This window comes from Macrobrachium rosenbergii, chromosome 17 (genome assembly GCF_040412425.1).
Source record: "Macrobrachium rosenbergii isolate ZJJX-2024 chromosome 17, ASM4041242v1, whole genome shotgun sequence".
Taxonomy (NCBI): Eukaryota; Metazoa; Arthropoda; class Malacostraca; order Decapoda; family Palaemonidae; genus Macrobrachium; species Macrobrachium rosenbergii.
In genome coordinates this window covers 21,428,313-21,444,497 of record NC_089757.1, presented here as the reverse complement: position 1 = coordinate 21,444,497, position 16,185 = coordinate 21,428,313, and the positions used below count along the sequence as shown (strand labels likewise).

At 38.1% G+C, this 16,185-nt stretch overlaps 1 protein-coding gene across 4 annotated transcripts in view; it reads left to right on the top strand.

Moving 5' to 3' along the window:
* The window catches only part of LOC136847778 (prickle planar cell polarity protein 3-like), a 432,056-nt gene that overhangs the window by 299,205 nt on the left and 116,666 nt on the right, over positions 1 to 16,185 (top strand). For all 4 annotated transcript variants that reach the window (XM_067119687.1, XM_067119691.1, XM_067119690.1 and 1 more), the window contains one exon: positions 14,984 to 15,275. In XM_067119687.1, the coding sequence (XP_066975788.1) occupies positions 14,984 to 15,275 (292 nt within the window). The remainder of the gene's footprint in view (positions 1 to 14,983; positions 15,276 to 16,185) is intronic.

Below are 16,185 nucleotides of genomic sequence, written 5' to 3'. Positions count from 1 at the left end.
TTTCATATTCTTTTCTTCCGTCTTACTTTCCACCCTCTCTAACAATTGATTCATAGTGCAACTGCTTTGAGTTTTCCTCCTGTTACACCTTTCAGATCTGTCACTTTCCGTTTCAGCGCTGAATGGCCTCATAGGTCCCAGTGCTTGGCCTTTTGCCTAAATCCTATATTCATTTCAATTCTATAACGAAGGCTTTGACCTGTTAGAATGCTGTAAAGAGCAGAATGGATCTGGGCAATCAAATACTTAAATCTACAGTATCTTCCCTCAGTTTTCCTTCATCTGTTACACGATTTAATCAGGAGCCATCCCGGTTAGATCTCTCGAATGTGAAGGAATGCTGGCTTAATTCACATCTCTCTCTCTCTCTCTCTCTCTCTCTCTCTCTCTCTCTCTCTCTCTCTCTCTCTCTCTCAATTGATTTCTTCATTTAGATCTCGTTCGTCGGCGCCTCCAGTTTAGCCACCAGGTATATTGTGTCTAAACTTATTTTTTGGTACATGGTTCTGCTTAGCGCAGTTCATAATGCCCATTCCCCCATTATCATTAGGGTATTTCATACAGCGGCGTCTTCTACGGGAATTTTTTTCATAAATTTTTTTGTTCTTTTTTGTTCCTTCTCCCTTACGTTCTTAGCCTAGGGGGTTAGCTCAGGTGGGTCCATCGTTGAAACCCGGCAGCTTCAACAGTTGGGGAGTTAATACCCACCTCTATACCAGCCAAGCCTTTAGGCGCATGCGCCTGCAGGAGGCTGGAAACTAAAACTACTTCCATTGGTAACCAGAGGGTGATTCTGATGAAATCTCGGGTTCGGCCGAAGGTAACTGAATAGGCCTCGGGAGCTGCCGATGACATATGATATATGGCAGTTCCAAAGGTAATATCAGGTCCCAATTGTAGATGGCATTAGGAAGTACATCCGGCGCCTTTAATTGCGGGCAAATTAGTGCCCCGAAAGCTGAAGCGTGTGTACTCAGAAATATTAATTGCAGGTGCTCCAGGAGTTTCTTTATCCGTGGCGGGCAGAGGAGGATGATGAATCACTGCGCTGAAGCTGAGGAGGATGTGAGAAGGTTTAATTTAAGAACGGCCATAGGATGGTGATAACAGTAATAACAATGGCACGGGCCAGAGGGCGCTCACTCTTCTGCTCCTTGACCCGATCTCTCTAATGGCTTCACTCTAAAAGATAATGGGAAAGACCACTGGCTGGAAACTGATTCTCTGTAAGTGATGGAGTGAATGTGATAGGTATCCTCTCTCTCTCTTTCTCTGGTGTCATTAAAAGATCGGGTATTGATATTTGTCTCTTTAACAGCTGCAGTGACATTTGTTTCCTAAGCAAATGGTTGATTTGGTCATTTTATATTTTGAACTTTTCCATGATTTCATGAAGTATCTAAACCAGTAGACTTAACCTGCAGGATCTCACCTTTTAGATGCTGTAGTATGATTTTGACAACACCAACATTACTCCCTGTAGTAGGCTTTTAGTGGCCAGAACACATGCAGTGCAACGCCAGATCGCAGTTAAGGTCTCTTGTTTGTGAAGTGCGTAGCAAAACACTTGATTTGTCTCTGAGCATTTTCATGTACCCCGCTGGTGAGGGATAATGGCGGGCAATTAGAGTTGAGTGGGGAGTATTTGTACCTGTTTTCGGGAATGTCATGCAAGATAGAGGTGTGATTACGTTTCAATTGCAAGGGGCCATCCTAAAATGAGGGGCAGCTGCTGCTGGTTGATGTTGCGAAATGTGCGTTGGTATGTAAATGCTGTTTATCACACAAACACTTACACGCATATTGCACACACACACACACACACACACACACACACACTATATATAATATATATATATATATATATATATATATATATATATATATATATATAGTGTATTATTATATATATATATATATATATATATATATATATATATATATATATATATATATATACAGTGTGCCTGTGTGTATGTGTAGATATAGATGCATCTGTATACATCCTGAGGTCTGCGCAACTTAAAGTTGAATTTTTTTTAAGTACTCAGGCTTTCATTATTTCAAATTAGGAAACGCTGCATCTGTTTGTCTTATGTAAATTTGCATGTGTTAGCCTGGTAGGCGCTCCTTTGTAGTGATTCCCTTTTTTACATTACCCTTGGGTTAACAAGGTCGACATTGGCAATTGTTACTACAAGTGGTGTTTCTGGAGAGACAGCCGCAGCATCCAACAGCGTCCTCGTGACTCCAGTGCCAGTAAAATAAGTGTTTTTGGAAGGCCTCGTTGCCCCGCCATTATCTCGGGCTTTGCCCGAGGGACCCCACACCTGCGGCTACCGTAGTCGGGTCGTGACACGCTGCCGGCTGTGACCACTAATGAAAAGACGCTCTATTCCCTCTGGGGATCTGCAAGGAAGCTGCTGAAGAAGGGCGCTGCTGAGGTGCTGGTCCAGTGGATGTTAAAAAAAAAAAAAAGGCAGAAACAAACGTCAAGAGACCGTTCATATCGTGTCTCGGAATTTTCATCCTGTCTTGGGCGTTGTATTTTCATTTCCTCTATTTTACCGAAGGAGAGAGAGAGAGAGAGAGAGAGAGAGAGAGAGAGAGAGAGAGAGAGAGAGAGAGAGAGAGAGAGAGAACATATAATTGATGCTTTGTTTTTTTTCCAAGAGCCCAAGAAAGTTTTCTTCTGAAATTCATGCATTATAAAGAGTTTTTATTTTCCATCTGTTAATTGCTTTTTCTTTTCTATTAACGTTCGCTATTTCAATTAACAGTGAAAAGAATCGATTGTTATATGTGTCAGAATTCTTGTGTGTGTGTGAGTGAGTGAGTGAGTGAGTGTGTGTGAGTGAGTGAGTGTGTGTGTGTGTAGGAGTTAGCCAGTTTTCAATAGCAATGTGTGGGTTTTCTTTCATGCGGCCTCTGAGGAATAATGGGCTACACTTTTCATTGCAGAATCACCTTTGCAATTCACCTCTTACAAACCTTGAACTATGCTGTTGTGCCAGTTGAACTTATGAATGGAGTATCTCTCTCTCTCTCTCTCTCTCTCTCTCTCTCTCTCTCTCTCTCAAATATAAACTTTGATTACCACGTTAAATATTTTTCTCCGTTTTTACTTTTGATGGCATTTTATTCAACTGATACAGTGTATTAAGTAGCAACACGAAGACTTTTTAGTGTTATTGTTTCTTTTAAGAGTCCCTGGTTGACGTCGTAATCATCTAACAGTACTGAACTTTGATTATTGTCACTGAAAAGCCTGAAAAGTTAGGGTCAGGATCGTGTAGACCTTAGGTGGAGTAAGACGTACCCACTCCGTAAAAGGGGAACCACGGCAGGGCCTGAGGAAGTCCCTTTCCTCCCTCCTGGGGCTCTGGAGAAGCGTGATGGAGGTTTCTTTTTCATGCTTTTCGACCGGATGCTCGCCATCACACCTTGTCTTAGGGGCCTGACCACATAGAGCTGAAGTAACCTCTCTGGTAATGGACCGTCATGGGATGGGGGACGGGGGAGACTGGGGAGGAGGGGGAAGAGGGATTTGGTTGTGAAGGGGAATGGGTTGCTGGAAGTTCAAAGCCTCTGGATGGTCTTCCGACTCTCATTTCTGGCCGGATCATTAGAAGAGTCTTAGACTTTTAGGGCAATTTCCTGCCTTCAAGAGGCTTGCCACTGTGGCTAATAGTATTGCCCGAAGACACTCGGAGGACGCCGGATGTCCTACATTTCACGCTTCGGTTGGTCTCGAAACCAGATAAAAAAGGAAAATTCTTTTCATTCAAAGTAGGTCATGTTTTCAGACGATATCTTGTGATTGAAGAATTTTGTTAAATATTTAGGCCATCATAACATTCCTTTGAATTGTGCAGTTAGTCGATTGAAAGAAATTAGATAGTAGAAAAGTAAATTAGAATAAGATCGATATGTGTATGAATGGTTTTATGAAATTTCTAAAAAAAAGTAAAAACTACTGAATGCTAAATATAAAAAAACTAATAAGGGTATTTTTTGAAATATTTAAACTTCGAACTGTGAGATCCATTCTTATGTATTCAGACTTGTCATATGTGCCACCATATGTAGTATTTTCCTAGGGATTAATCATATAGGGCCTTTTTATGCTTTTGAAGTCACTTGCCACCTGTTTGTGTGTGTGTGCGCGCAAAATCAGTTGGGCGTATGCGTGAGTCATAACGAGAAGGAAAGTCCCTAGCTATAAAAAGTGCATCTGGCGAGGCGTTCAGACCGCCGAAGGGCGTGGTGATTGCTGCGTTGATGATGAGTTAACGTTGAAGGTTGAGGACAACCCGGCTCTTTTTTTTTTTTTTTTTTTTTTTTTTCTTTGTCGGCGGGTCAGCTGGTCAAGGCTGCAGTGGCGACGGAGGCAGTGCTCGATAAGGCGTGCTCAAGATTGATTTCAGAAAGGCAACCTCGACTTTGAGTATTTCACTCGAAGCGCTTTCGAGTGAACGAGTGTGTAGGGGGCTTGTTATCACATCTTCGTAATTAGATATATTCTGGTTGTTTTTGTTAAGTTTTAAAGCAAAGCTTTATTGATTCGTTAATTTGCACCAATCCTCTGTGGTTAGTAATGTTTTACTCGAAAGTATTTTGTACGTTTGACCTATTTTTGCTTTGCTTGATTTTCCTTTTTTAACCTTTATTTTACTATATATTCCGTGGTTTTCCTTGAAGTTTGCGTATTAAGTTCATGGTCATTTATTGGCGCGATCCGATCCACCTGTTCTTGTGCAAACGATGAATAATTCTGCTTTATATAATGTAATGTTTACTTTATGTTTTTTCTGTGCAACAAAATCTAAGGACCATGAACTCCGTTTTTAATACAACAAAATCTTGAAAAAAGAAAATGCAGAACAGCAGGATGTCTTTGTACATTATAAGTACGATGCAGTTGCATTGTTATTTAAATAGAGCCAGGTCCACCGACTTACAAATCAACGACCTTTCCCTCAAGGGTCTTGACATGTGTAGGTAACTAATGTGTTGGTTTTACGACATTAACCCAAGGCATTGCAAAAATAGTGTGCATGGGTCTGTGATTGTAAGCGCTTGTATTTTGGCTAACAAGAAAACGAATCCCTTGGGCGGCTGTCTGGTGGCCAAAGAGCAGGATTCCCTCCCAGGACGACGAGGTACGACAACACTGTTCTGTTCGTCTCGAATGGCGTTTCGGTTATGGAAGAAATAATGCAAGAATACCGAGGGTGTGGTGTTTTTATTTATGTTAACTATTATGTCACGTTTTTCGTGGGAAGTTTATAGTTATTCAAATATAGTAGTATTGACCACTTTAGTGTTATGGAAATTTATCTGAATATGATGTATTTTTCACTAGCAAGCCATTAAGCTTTGAGTCACCTAAATAGCTAGAAGCAGTGATCTTCAGGCCATGGCTCACTGGTGGGCCATGGCCTGTTTCTCAGGTGGGCCACGGACATTTAACTAGATTATAATAAAAATAAATTAACTATATAAAAATAAGAAAAATAAAATAAAACAAAAGAAATAAAAATCTGAAACTTCAGTGTAAAGACAAAACTGTAATTCATTTTGTTGACTCCATTGCGTGCCTTCATTGCTAAGATCCAGAACCAAGGGAAAATAATGCCCGCAATTTTGCAATGTTCGAGAATTTTTGTAGTTGTTGAAGGTGAAAAGAATTAGATCCTTGTTTCCAAAATGAAATAATTAACCACCTTCAAAATTTGGGTCAAGAATTTTCCAGATACTTCCTGATCTTGAGTCCAGAGAGCATTTATAGCAGATCCATTTAATATTGAGCCAGATTCTGTGCCAGACCCTGACCAAGATGAATACTTGGAAAATGAAATTTGATTCTGGTATAAAGTGTTTGCAAAAAGAGCTCCCTGTACAGGAATTCTGGCTCAAGTAAGTGCACCATACCCTAGAATTGGTAAGCGTGCTAAAAACACTTCTACCTTTCTCCTCCACTGCTTATGTGAATCAGGCTTTTCCCTTACTTCAAATCTAAACAAAAGCAAGAAACCGCTTAGAGGTGGAGGATGACATGATGATGCTCTGTCCAAAATTCTCCTGATTTGATAAGCTTTAGATATGAAACAAGTACATCCATCTCATTAGCTGCCTTACCTGAGCCAGTGGCTACCATGAACAGCAGAGAAGTTGGTGTTGTATGTTTATCTTTGGCCATGTTTCAAGCCGTAAGGTCAGTATATGACTTTTATTTACAAAAATCAAAGTTCAGTCATTGATTTCTGATTATTATTTTAACTTTCGAAAATTCTTAGATACATTTTACCATAACTGCATTTATGAAAATTCTGTTTGAACATGTTAAGAAATGTACAAAGTTCCTTAAGGACCTGGTATCGTATGTTTTATTATGAACATAATTTATATGCAAATCTGAAGGGTAGTAGGCCACGAATATTTGAAAATGTTTAAAGTGGGCCATGGTCTTAAAAAGTTTGAAGACCACTGGCTTAGAGGAAGTGGAAGAAGTATTTTGTTGGGTTTTAGGTAATTTAACATTCGTAATGAAACTTTTGCCTTGGATACGCCAGAGATTACCGTATATTCCTTTATTGAAAGCCTGTTAAATAAACAATTTTTAATGTGGGAACTTGTTCTGTGACGTTTCAAAGGTTTTATTGAGTTAAATTTCTGTGCGGGCAGATCTATCTCTGAGAAATTCAGCTTTTCAATTCCGAATTTACTCTTCCGTAATTTGAATAACGGAGTCCTGTTTGCGGCGTACATTTTTATTTATGAAAGTCAAACTTTTAAGTAAACGTAATTCTTACCATCCCAGTCCGGGGCTATTTCACGTCTCGGTTTGTTTAATTTTTCTCATCTCAAAGTTGTTTCTTCCAGGAGAATGAAATCTTTTGATAAAATATGTTCCAATTACAATAGACAAACATGGAATTACAAAAGAAATTCTCTTACACCCATTGAAACTTTTGAGCCTTCCGAAACTTTTAGCAACCAGTGAAATCTTATATAAACAAGTAAAAAATGCACCGAAGTTAATAGTGTTTTCTGTACAGCGCATAATACTGTATGAAATTTTCAGCCACGACCCATGAAACTCAACCACTGTCTGGTGGTGGCCTCAGCCACGGCCTGTGAAACTCTCAGCCGCGGCCCATTAAACTCAGCCACGGTCCGTGGCCTGTGTTGTTGGTGCCTATAGCGGTGCCAGAACTACGGTTATGACTAACTTTAACCTTAAATTAAAAAAAAAAACTACTGAGGCTAGAGGGCTGCAATTCGTTGTTTGATGCTTCGAGGGTGGATGATGAACATACCAATTTGCAGCCATCTAGCCTCGGTAGTTTTTAAGATCTGAGGGCGGACAGAAAAAGTGCGTACGGACAGACAAATAGCCACCACAGTAATTTTCTTTTACAGAAAACTAAAAATGATTGTTCAAAATAAACACGTAATTTATGGTCGACAAGAAGAAAGTCGCCTTTAGCTACCTTTCCATGCCAGGTGTCATTAATCTTCTCGGGTATCTCGATCTCGGTTTTCCCAGATAAAGTTTCGCTGTTTTGTAAACTTGGAGTTTTGATGTTTGCGGCGCCCGGATGGTGTTAACATTGTTTGTTGGTTTCCGAGTGTTGAATCTCTCTCTCCCTCTCTCTTTCTTGCGTTATGACGATTTTTTTTTCATTTTATTTAATGGCATTAATCATGTTTCATATCGTCCTTGAAGTCGACCGCTCGTCTTTTTAAAATTTAGGTTTGAATGGTCCATCGTCCAAAAACTCCCAGGTAATCAGTCATTTAACATTATCAGCAAATTTCGTGTAGTTTTTACTATCAGTTTTATCAAGTTTTTGTAAACTAAAATTTTTTCATATCTCTCCTATTCTTCTTTTCTGTGCAAAAGTTGCCCGTCATGTCGGCCTTTCTGTTGGATGATGAATACTATCATTTGAAAAGAGGCATGTCAAGTGGTTTTGGAAACAAGGCGAGAGTTCAACATTTTTAAGTGTATGGAATGAATTATGATTTTAAATCGGTTGGCACATAAGTCTTCGACTGGCACATTGTATCGTTGGAATTATTTTTTGTCTCAGTAAAACTCTGTTGCTGTTGTTTGAGCGTGTTGGAGCTGAGCATGACTTTACTTTTACTTACCAGATTCTGAAAAGGATTCATTTTTTAGTACAGGTCACTCTGACTAAAATAACCACAAATGAAGTTTCTTGAACATAATTTAAGTGGAATTTGCAATTGAAGGCCATTGTACAACATCCTCCATGTTGGACCCTCCAAGAACTTCCCCGAATAAGTACACCCTTCAACATCTCTCAGTTCACACTCGCACCTACGCACCAAAAAGGATAAAGAGCGTGAACGGACCCTTCCCCCTTCCCGTACCCACACTTCCTAATTGTTATGTTGAGTTTGAAGATGAGAGAGGGGGTCGGCAATGTTACATTGTTTTAAGGTAGTGGACCGAATCACGACTTCGAGGCAAGTGTTACATGAACGTCATTCTTTTTGTGTGATATTTGCTCAGGTGTGTGTTTTCTGTCTTCAGCACGCCGGTGTTGAAGATGTGTTCGAGTAATTAGGTCTGGGACATGATGAGGTGAACTCATATAGCCTCACATATTTCAAAGTGAGGAGGCGTAGAGTTGCGATATTATTATTATTATTATTATTATTATTATTATTATTATTATTATTATTATTATTATTATTATTATTATATAATAATAAAATCCGCAGTCATATAATAAATATATTACTATGTGAAATAAAGTCTCGAAAGTCTCTGTTTATTTTACATAGTAATGTATCTTCTATATAATTGTGGATTTTTATTACACATTGTTTTTCACGAGATTGTGAATTTCGTAGATATTATTATTATTATTATTATTATTATTATTATTATTATTATTATTATTATTATTATTATTACAAGATTCGGTCATTTCACCCAGAGTAGTAACAGCTTAAGCTAGGAGATTTTCGCAAGCTGTGAGGTAGCACGCCTTACCCCTTTCTCAGATCTCTACAGTCACCGAGAACTCGTTGCAGAATCAGTTGTTCTAACCCTGCAGTTATTAGGTTACGAAGTAAATACTAAACTAAACTAGTTTACCATTAGCTGTGTTTAACATAGTAACGGTTAAATTATATTATACACGGTTACGTTTTTCTTTATAAATTCATTAAGCCTTTTGACTTGACGTGCCACCAGCGCCCCTTTTGTGTGTGTGTGTGTGTGTGTGAACAGTCGTCAGTATACCTAAATAAAAACTTAAGAATGCTCCTCCATGCTCTTGCTCATATAAAAAACAAAAAAGATGATAAACGATGATGTCGTCCTGAGTCCTGTTCACCGACAAGAGAGACTACACTTAAAGGTTCTTTCAAATACACATTTTTGTGTGGAAAAAAAATGAGCTGTTTTCTCTATTCACCTGACCACAGGGAGGCCCTTTACATTTATTGCGTATTCAGACATCAGATATTCTCTCTCTCTCTCTCTCTCTCAAACATCAGTACCACCGAGAACTGCATCAATAAACTCTTCAATTCTACCACCTAATTTGAATTTTTATCGATTTTGAACCACTGTACTTTGTTAATGGTGCTGAGGGAGTGTGTGTGTGTGTGTGTGTGTGTGTGTGTGTGTGTGTGTGTGTGTGTGTGTGTGTGTGTGCGTGTGTGTGTGTGTGGCAAAGGGAGGTGCTTTGTGAGTGACCCTCTCCAGCCGCCATACAAAACTTATTTTATGTCTGTTGGGTATCTGCGACTTGAACCGGCGTCTTTAATGGGCCTTAAAAAGGATATATTCGCTGGCTACTGGTTTATTGTCGGCGTAAACATTGTTTATTTTAGGATGGTTTATTTCCTCGTATTTATGACCTATTGTCCTGGAATACTTTAATATTGTAAAGTTTGATCAGAAGTTTTTGACAATGCGTTGTGTGAGTGTTCTCGTGGTCTTCGATTGTTTTTAGAGGAACACAAGTAAGAGAGTGAATATGTGTGTGTGTGTGTGTGTGTGTGTGTGTTTTGTAAGCATTAACTATTTTATATCAATAATGAAAGTAAGTTGGCTGAGATGGAGAGAGAGCTGTAGTTGAAGTTATAGACAGTGAAAAAGCACGGCGTATATCAAGGAGATTTCGACTGTCATTAGATAGTTATCTTGTCTGAGAATTTATGATGCTGATGCCTAACGGTTTTCTCATATGAGAACTGTTTCATTTTTAGATGTTTTCTTTAGATAATTTCGTGTGAAATATGACTGTTGATGTTATCTTAGGTTTTCCTAAATTATTAATTATGAGCAAAATGAGAAATATTTAAACTTATTTTATTTCTACCGCTTCGTAATTTCGCACATATAAGCAATAGGAGAAATATTTAAACGCTCTATTTTTAACCGTTTCATAATCTTGCAAGTATAAAAGGAACGCCATGACTTTGGAAAAAAATATATGTAAGCGAATATAAGGCAACTGACTCACAAATTTAAACTTCTCTGTAATTCATTGGGAATGAAGTCATACAATTTCACTTATCCTGCAGTAATGGTTTAAATTACGAAAGTGTGAGAAATTCCAAACATCTGCTGCAGTCGCATAACAAATAGTAAATCTCGTCCTTTCCCCAGCAAAGAAGAAAAGACACTTAATCCTGTTGGCAGGTGTGTATACAGATGACGCTGCGGCAAGTTATGTGAATAACTATGGCCGTCTTTCGAATCAGGCGCCTATGTCCATCCGATTACGATCGGTAATTCATCTCTCTCAATATAGTTGTGCTTATATTAATTGTGACTTTAAATATGGCATACCTTTACACATACACACACATGTAAATATGCAAATAAACATATCATATTTTCCTTAGTATATGATAGCGCTTTAAGACTGCAGTTTCCAGAGCACTCTCTCTCTCTCTCTCTCTCTCTCTCTCTCTCTCTCTCTCTCTGTATAGTTGTGCTTATATTAACTGTGACTTTAAATATGGCACACCTTTACACATGCATACACATATAAATAAATATGTAAATAAACATCTCATATTTTCCTTTGTATAAGAGAGCGCTTTGAGACTTCAATATCCAGAATCTCTCTCTCTCTCTCTCTCTCTCTCTCTCTCTCTCTCTCTCTCTCTCTCTCTCTCTCTCTCTCTCTGCCTTATCCTTACCGCCTGTCATTCCCTCTGGTGTGAATCATATATCCAGACTTATTACAGCGGCTGGGAAGGCTGCCTTCAGGGATTAGCGTTAGGCAAAGAATGGGAAGAATACTTTTCCAGCCAGGCTTGCTACAGGGCGAATGGATGAATGCTACCTTGGGCCTATTTTGTGTAGCTTGCCCGGGGCGAGTGTTGTTTAATGGGAATTTTGTCTGAATACCCAAGGCATATAAGGGCAATGGCTCGACTTGTGTAACTGATGCCGTAGTATTCAGTTCCTGCCTTGGATAGATAAATAACTGAGCAATGAGGTACGCTCAGGCACCCATAAGCTTACATATTCTAGCAAGCGTATGTTTATGCCACAAACTCAGAAGGCCTTAAATAACGGGAAGACGAATCACTGGAAAGTTTGGAATTATAATTGATAACTGCAACTGGCTTGAGCAGCCGAATGGTCAAGCCAACTGTCTATCACAGTATCTAAACCAAAGGCCCAGTTTCGAATCCTGGTTTGGACAGATGCAACTATCATTTATAATTCACTAGTGTAAGTTATTCCAAAGGTTTGGTAACTCGATATGGTGTTACTTGTGGCTGGATAATTATATATACAGTACATATATATATATATATATATATATATATATATATATATATATATATATATATATATGTATGTGTATAATATATACTGTGGATATATATATATATATATATATATATATATATATATATATATATATATATATATATATATGTATATATGCACCTTTTTGCTTGAGGTATATTAAATAAAAGATACTTACTTTACGTCTTTTATATGATGATTTGTCTATCATTAAAATTTATTTGCATAACTGTTCTTTAAAAATTACACGTTGTAATATGAACTACATGATTTCCATCGCGAGAATTCCAGAAGGGTTTCTTTTTTATTTTTCCTTATAATTCGTTTTCGAGGTAAATGTTGGGGAAAGGTGGAAGGTAATTCACATAAACCTCTGATTTTTAATGGTTGTCTCATTGTAATTTTTGGGTAGGTAGTTTGGTTGCATCAACTTGACTATGCTCTGGAAAATTATTCTTGTTTCATTGATTCAACCGCAGGTAGGAGCATTAAGACTTGTCATTACGTTCCCATTGTCCCTCCCGTCTTAACTTCTGCTTAATTGTCAAACTGACTGTGTTCCCTATCATTCTGTTTTGAAAACTGTGAACTGCAGGCGAATGACACGTGAGAAAGAAGGGAGGGTGCCTCTCCCCCTCCTCCTAGCCTCTTCGTTCCCTTTCCACGTCTTTCATTTGAATTGCGTTTTTTCGTTGCGAGAAGTTCCGCTTTAAATGTTTGGTGAACTGATTAGTGCCTTCACACGAGCAAATTTGTGCTAATGATAGTCATAGCAGTTGTCTGATACTTATATATCCTTTCTTTTTCACCCCTCCCTCTCCCACTTTTTCCAAGCATTGAAGGAGAACAAGAAATTCATGTAGGATTTCGACAGTTGCATCCTGCTTTTACTTTGTTATTTGGAGGCTAATTTTTGCGTGAGAACAATCTTAATATCAGGCTGCTATCACGGGATATTACGAACCCGCAGGATGGGTTGCCGAAGGAGCTGAGGTTATGAATAGGAGAGGAAGGGTATAGGACGCAAATGGGGTTACAGAAGTAATGGGTGTCACTCCCCCTTTAACTAATGGGCTGCAGAGGGGTCAACCTTCTCAAACCGCCGGCAGTAATAGTCGTTGTCCTGTACCCGTGAGGTCACGACCCCAGGTCGAATCTTGCCTTTCGTCCCTTCGTCTCTGTTACCGGTGAATATAAAAAGTGAAGGAAATCGTTAAATTTTGTCAAATTGGTTCTTTACTGGATGAAATTACAGCCAGGATGTGACCAGGGAAATGAATGTTTGTGATAAGTATTGAAGGGGGGAAGAAATCGCGTGGGTCGCGTGAGAGCTCGGTTATTTAGTATTGGGGAAAATTACTTTAATATTTATTTTATGTTCGTAATGGGAGCCTGTGAATATCCATCAGTATTCCACGGTACTGAAAATATACGTTATTAATAAAAGTGCATTTCACTTGCTCAGCTGTGCCGTTTTTCAAAATCCGTTACTTTTTTTTTTTTAAATTGCCCCGTACATTGTTATTTAGGAAGGGGAAGGCGAGTCCAAATTGAATAAATACGATATCAAGTACAATATTGCAGTGAATTATTGAAGTCTGTGCTTTCCTAATGACGGTGAATGCATTGAGTTTGTCTACTATACTTGAAAAATACCAGTTTTTGCTGGAAAAGTTCTCCTGCTTCCTTTATTACTGGAAGTTCTCAGACTAAATCAGTTTTTGTTAACAGATTTGTTACAGCAATTAGTTTTTCTTGTCTAACATCAAAGCGACCATATAGTTTACTGAGGGGGGATGGCACAATCTTTGTTGTGTGATGCATCGAACATATTAGAAATTTTTACTGAAATACAGAATTTTAATGCTATTATTCTATCAGTGTCATTCTGTACTGCAAAGAAAATTGCTTCTCGTCTCCCAAGGTTCCATTTACATAATGATGAAAATGTAAACGGTCTAAGCCCTGTTAGCAATTGTCATTCCAACAAGTGAAGCAAACAAATAACATGTCACCGAGCTTGATTTCATTCTCAACAATAATTTTTCGTTTTTTACTTTAATTTGGCTGAGACTTAAAGATAAGAGTTTAGTATGTTTATTATTTGTATTACCCTAATTTAATACTTTTTAATAACATGCTACACGCTCTGTCCATTTATTCCCATCGTATCAGTGTAAAACAAAGCTGTGAATTAGGTGCATGGTTGCAACTGCATTCCGAGAGAGAGAGAGAGAGAGAGAGAGAGAGAGAGAGAGAGAGAGAGAGAGAGAGAGAATTAGTAAAGTGAATGCGTAAATTAATAGGAAATGCAGTGGCTGTCATTTAACCCAACCATATTATGGAATCACCCATGAACTATGACTGCTGACTTGTGAATTCGTTATTTCAGCTACAACCGCCTCGCCGGAAATTCTGTTACACTAATTTCGGTCGTTGAACTTACTCTTTGGTTACCCATCGACACACCAGCCACGTTCTCCCAAATTTCCTGTTTATTATTGCTGTTCAGGGTAATGAAGCAATTATCATATTAAAGGGTAGAATTGATCATGTTGCTGGATGCAGTACATTCTGTTTTGTTACGAGGAAAATACTTTATTTGATACTGCACGTGAAACTCTCTCTCTCTCTCTCTCTCTCTCTCTCTCTCTCTCTCTCTCTCTCTCTCTCTCAGAGATAGAATTATCACTGAAATATATGAAACAGCTCCCTTGTTTTGCTTGTGAAATTTAAAGAAAATATGTAAATCCATTTACACATATATATCAATATATACACATGTGTATATATATATGTATGTATGTATGTATATGTATATATATATATATATATATATATATATATATATATATATTGTTCTGTGCATTAGTATGTATGTATGTATCTAATGGAGTTTTTATATTATTTATATATATATATATATATATATATATATATATATATATATATATATTTTATATATATATATATATATATATATATATATATATATATATATATATATATATATATATATATACTGTACATGTATGTATGTATGTATGTATGTGTGTAATGTGTCTGTGATCGAGTGAGTAGTGTGTTTTACATGTTATCAATAAATATTTGTATTTTTCAAAATGCGATTCAACTAATATCTCAATTTGTCTTTGGTTACAGAAAAGTGTGTCGTAACTGCAAATGCCCTCGGGAGGAGCACTGTGGAGGGGAGATGGCCAACCCAGCGGCCGCCCTTACCGAACTGCCTCACGCCCACAATCAGCCCCACCACCAGCCTCCGCCCTCCTCGCAGGACACCCCGACTAAAAAGCCCGGCGTGAGCATCGGCGGGGTGTTCGGAGGCGTCGGGGGACTGATCACCGACCCTCAGAGGCACAGCCAGAGTGACGACGACTCTGGGTGTGCTCTCGAAGAGTACACCTGGGTTCCTCCGGGTCTCAAACCAGAACAGGTAAGTCTCTATTGCTGGTGGCACTAGGGGAAAAAAATGCTACAAGTATGACACCGGATGGGAAAACTTTGCTACTTGTGTTTAAATAGGATTTACTCTTGGTAGGGTCATGAATAGAACAACGGGTAATTTTCTTCTTTTTTATTTCTTCACTCCGAAATGTCATTGACCTCTTGAGTATTTATTTTTGTTGCCGGATGAAGAATATCACCAGCTTATATTTTTAGTGACAAATCACGTGTTTTAAGATGAGCGGCCTTTGATTTTTAAATCCAAAAACCCACGACAAAAGTCTCTCTCTTCTCTCTCTCTCTCTCTCTCTCTCTCTCTCTCTCTCTCTCTCTCTCTCTCTCTCTCTCAGACAAACACATGCACGCTCACACACAAGATCCTGCTTGCAAATAATGCTTCATATATGTAATCAGATTTAATTCTACCAAAAAATGAATTACGGCCTCTCGCGTAAAGAAGTGATTTCTTCTTAATTTAACCAACATCCGCCTGTTGTTTTAGCTTATAGCTATAACTTGCTTTATGTTCATTTGCGGTTTTAGAGATCGTATCTTTTGTTCGATCCTCTTGTCAAGATATTGTTTGACTCCCCAGCAATTAAGCTGATCGTAGAGACGCTGCTGTGAAGGAAATTACCGCTACAATTTTTAAGCTGGCGCTGGAGATCGTATCTAGTTATGATATGAATAATGCATAAGTTTTCGCTTACAGTTCTAGAATGTATATATATATATATATATATATATATATATATATATATATATATATATATATATATATATATATATATATATATATATATTATGTATGTGTGTTTGTGTTGTACACATACAGTAAACTGTATCACATGTATACTTATGAATTTGTAGTGTGCTTTGTGAAGATTTTACACAGTTAT